Genomic DNA, 4964 nt, shown 5'->3' with positions numbered 1-4964 from the left:
TTTTCACTAAAATCAGCATATAATACAAAATATTTCTTCATGACATAAAGTAACCAAAAAAGTATTCGAGTCGGGTTAAAGATTTATTAGTTATTTTATGGAAAATATTGTGTACTATATATTTATTTAAATGAAAAATATTCTATTAGTTGATTCGTGAGACAGTTGCTTTATTGATAAGTTTTTAATTGAAAATTTAAGTGAATTTTTGTAGGTATTAGTAAAAAAAGTAGGTATCTTGTTAGACGGTCTCACGAATCTTTATATGTGAGATGGGTCAATCTTATTGATAATCACATTAAAGAGTAATACTTTTAGGATAAAAAGTAATTTTTTTTCATTGATGATCCAAATAAGATATTCGTTTCACAAAATACGACCTGTGAGACCGTCTCACACAAGTTTTTGCCAATTAAAATTGTGAAGTTTCAAATAATCATGATGTCCAAAAAAGTATGACCAATGCTGGAATATGTCCGGTGATGCACACCCCATGCTGGCCCAATTGAGATAACAGCTCCTCCTACTCAAACAAATATCTTTTTTCCTTCGGAACATCCAAAAAAGTATCTTTAATCGAACAAATATCTTTATTTTTTATATTAAAAAAATAATTTAAAACAAATATCTATCGGATTCCCTCATTTCCAAGTTCACGATAGAGGTTTGGAAGGATAAATAACAGAATCATGAATCTTTTCGTATCCAACCAATAATAATAAAATAAATTGAAATCTAGTTTTAGAATATCACATTTTTAATTTATAGAAATTTTCCGAATAAAATGAAATAGTAAAATACAAGTTAACCGGTTCAAGAACCGTTATATCCGGCCGATGTTATCTGAAACTTAAAACCTTAAATTTGAGATGAAGTCTGAAGCTCGATACAACTAGAAAAAAATCCGAGATTTCCTATAAAAAAATAGATATTTGTACTTTCAGATATCTCTAAAATATAAAATACATAGATGCTACCCGACTAGGACAAAGATCCCATGTGTGTTCAATATCAATGCTGTGACGTTATAAGGCAAAGAGATGTGGGACTCAGGAAAACAATGCCCAAACGAACCACTTTAAATTCTTGGAGTGTAGTAAAAGAAAGCAACCATTCATGTTACAGAGTAGATTCGGAGGATACAAAGACCCATTCAACACCAATCCATAATTCTATTAGACGGTCTCACGAATCTTTATCTGTAAGAGGGATGGGTCAACCCTACCGATATTCACAACAGAAAGTAATACTCTTAGAATAAAAAGTAATATTTTTTTATGGATGACCCAAATAAGATATATGTCTCACAAAATACGACCTGTAAGACAGTCTCACACAAAGTTTTGTCATTTATTGTTAATACATCGAAATCATGTTTTATTTTAATTTTTACACTACTAAATTATTTTATAGCATAAACTCAACAGACACAATGTGTTACTTATAATAATTGAATCATAATTGATCAACTAACTGGCTAATAACATTCGATTAGCTAGACTTCAACCTAGAGATTGATTCAAACTTCAGATTTTACATAAAAAAATATATAGGTAGAATATTTCCTTTTCGTCTATTTATTACGTAAATCAATATAGAATCGAATATTTGTTGTTTCGATTATATTCATAATCGAGGATATCGGTTCACTTTTCTTACACTAGTTAATTACACATGATTTGATAAAGATTTTATAAATTCTAGGCAAGTTTTAATCAAAGATCTTCCTCATATGGTTTTGAACTTCAAAAAAGTGAAATTTCAAGTTGTCTCTTTGGGATTTGTTCATACTGAGTATTTAGACAGAGGCCAAAATGATATCCAATAAAACCATGTGATACTGTTTTCTCAACCACAACCAAATTAATTGTTATCTTGGAAAAAGATCACTATATATATTTTTCAAACTAATCCAACTAATTAAAATCTGACCCCATTATAATAATCTCTTCATAATTAGATGATGAGCATCAAAGAAAAAAAAAGTTTATTTCTTAAATTATAATGAATGGTTGATACTTAGGATTTACATCTCATATTTTTTGATCACATCTTAACAATGTGTTTGACAACCAGGATTTGTGATATTTCATGGGATTTGAATTTTAAAATCCTATTTTTACTGTTTCGTAATGTGATTCAAAAAAAGAATCCGGATTTGTTTAGAATTTTATGAGATTTCATTCAATGAGTATATCCAAATATCAACAAATTTGATAAGATTTGGTGGGATTTGGATTTTAAAAACATACATTTACTTTTTTTATCTAAATCCCATCAAATTTTACTTAAGTTTAGATGATTTCTAGGGGTAGCTTAGTAAAATTTTAGAATTCCAAATTTGAATCATTTTTTTCTCCAAACAAGAAATGGATTTGTAATCAATTTTAAATTTTAAATCAAACTCCAAATAAAATTTCAAATATTTGAATTTTCAAATCCAATTTCAAATCCAAATCCAGATCCAAATCCAAAGCCATATTTTGAAAGAACCGAACACACTGTAAATAATATACCTAAATCCATGGTGGTCCACTCAAATTTAGGGCAAGGATTATGTTACACCGAGAGCAACAATCTTTTGATTCTGCTTCTTCAAAAATTATTATACTGTTTGGGTAAAAAAAATAGAAAATTTTCTGATTACTAGCTCCTATCCTCAAAATATTTTCATGTAATAAAAAATTTACATTTACATTCATTTATATTTCACAACACAGTCAAACATTATCTCTTGTCATGATTTTTTTGTATTTTATTATAAAAATAGTATTGAAATAACTTATTTACCAAATAGTGTATCTTCAAAAAAATAAAAACAAAAAACAGTTTTTCACTTTTATTTTCAAATATTACCTAGTTATGAACAATATACAAATTTAATCACTTTTTTAAAAATATATATTTTTACAAACACTCCCCTAAATCGAATTACTTGACTAATCAGTTTAGGATTCATGATGTCCTAAACTCGAGAGTTGGTACTAAAATATACACATGAAACACGTTTAGGTGGATTAACAAAGCTCATGGTTGGCCACGTTGATAGAGAACAACTTCATCGACATATTCTTGTATATTTTGTTGATTCTCCATGATTTATCAAGTAACGATTTATGTAATCATATTTGAAATATTGTAAATCTTCAAATCCTACAACAAAATAAATAAAGACATCTCCATGCCAATAATTAATACATGCACACGGTGAAATTCATTGAATATGTCGTCTCTTTCAGTTATAATTTTCATGCTTGTATACGTTAATAATGGTAAGAGATTTGTTTTTGTTTTTTTCCGTAAAATTTAGAAAGAAAAAGGGATTTTTTTTTAATTTACGTGAGAATTTTTATAATTGTTTTTTTACGAGAGTTATTTTTTTTATAATTTCACGAAAATTCGAAACACTGAATATCACAAGTAAACCAATCGTTTTGGTGGGGGCAAAAAGGCTGGTACGTACGTCCAACCTAACTGGAGTAGAAAAATCACCCCATTTCTTTATATACATCGCCCAACGAAACACACCCCTTTAAGCAAAAACAAACTAGTTAAATATTCTTGCATATGATATAAATATTAATTCAAGAGAACCATGTATGTCAAAAGTCCTAACAACATGTACAAGTACTCAGTTCAATTGGAGGAACGATTCCGGGGAGCTCGACGTGTTCGAGGCAGCTCAGTATTTCTCCGGTGCTGTTGATGATCAAATATTAATGGGGAACTTCAACAATGCTTCGAATTTTTCTCAGAAAGTCGTCGGAAAAGAAAGGCTGCACCAAGGTCAGAGAGCTGCAAGAATGAGCCTCGATTCGACAATGAGGGATGATATAACTCCACGAGATCAGGCAAAAGATTCATATAAGAGCAAGGAAAACAAGAAATATTACAGGCAGCCAAGTTCTCCAGGCGGTAAGCTCGCTAGTTTCCTGAATTCACTGTTCAATCAAACAAGATCGAAGAAGAAGCGTAAATCCCAATCCGTTGGCCCGAAATATTTTCAAGAAAAAGAAATACCTTGTGAAAGAAGGGAAAGGAGAAGCAGCATCAGCCATTTCCGTACCAACACTAATACTAAAAATGTTGATTCTAAATCCAGGAATTTTTGCTTGAGTTCTGGTTTTATGCAATCCAATCCCACAAAACCTGGCAAAGAAGTCAAACTCAGGGATTTGTTTGAGCGTCAGAAGCTTAAAGATGATGGGAATGAGAAGCCAAAATCTTTGCAGAATCAGTTTTGTACTGAGAAAAAGTGCACGGATGATGCCTGGATTGAGGAGATTAACAAGAATTCTGGCATGAATTGGATCGACGATCAGTACACATCGGAAGAAAAGGAGTTCAGGAAATTCAGTGATTGTGATGACTGCGGAGATACAGATTCAAGTTCGGATCTGTTTGAATTGCCAAATTGTGACTTCGAATTTTATTTAAATGGTCGGCCTGTTTCTGAAACAGCTAGGGTAAACAGCATCAGGAGAGGTGCTCCAGTTTAATTTTAATTCTTATTCATGTATTATTTTTCGACATTATTATATATGATATATATTTGGAAAACCGTCTAATTATATATATTTACTTTTATTGTCTTAACCTGTATTTATTTATTTACTAGTATTCGGGTTATTGTGGATAAGCGATGTGATATCCTTATCCCACATGTTAAAAATTAAAGATTTAAAATTAGTTTATAATGAGTTTACAATTGACTTCTATAACAATTTGAGTTAATCATTTTCGTAAAAGCGAGAACGAATACAAAGTAGTTACTAGAGGGGCCTATTGTGCAGTCACGCAGGCGAGGGCCCGAGCTCGGCGCGTGACAAATAAGATATTATAATATTTCATTTTGAGTTAGATAGCTTAAACTATCTGTACACAATTTCACATACGTATTTTATCTTCAGAAAATTTCTCTCTGGTAATTGCTTAGCTACTTTAAATATCTATTGACATCACAT

General features: G+C 30.6%; 1 protein-coding gene across 1 annotated transcript; it reads left to right on the top strand.

Annotated features, from left to right (window-relative positions):
• Positions 1 to 3487: 3487 nt before the first annotated feature.
• LOC142556571 (protein BIG GRAIN 1-like E) lies at positions 3488 to 4589 on the top strand. Its single transcript, XM_075668034.1, has one exon. The coding sequence runs from the start codon at positions 3600 to 3602 to the stop codon at positions 4497 to 4499; it is 900 nt and encodes a 299-aa protein (XP_075524149.1). The 5' UTR covers positions 3488 to 3599; the 3' UTR covers positions 4500 to 4589.
• The last annotated feature ends 375 nt before the right edge of the window (positions 4590 to 4964 follow it).

The sequence above is a fragment of the Primulina tabacum genome, chromosome 9, assembly GCF_025594145.1.
Source record: "Primulina tabacum isolate GXHZ01 chromosome 9, ASM2559414v2, whole genome shotgun sequence".
Taxonomy (NCBI): domain Eukaryota; kingdom Viridiplantae; phylum Streptophyta; class Magnoliopsida; order Lamiales; family Gesneriaceae; genus Primulina; species Primulina tabacum.
The sequence above is the reverse complement of the archived record's forward strand: the minus strand, read 5'-3'. Positions and strand labels throughout refer to the sequence as shown.

Coding starts and splice junctions, on each gene's coding strand:
- LOC142556571 (XM_075668034.1), top strand. CDS start 3,600: ATGTCAAAAGTCCTAACAACATGTACAAGTACTCAGTTCAATTGGAGG.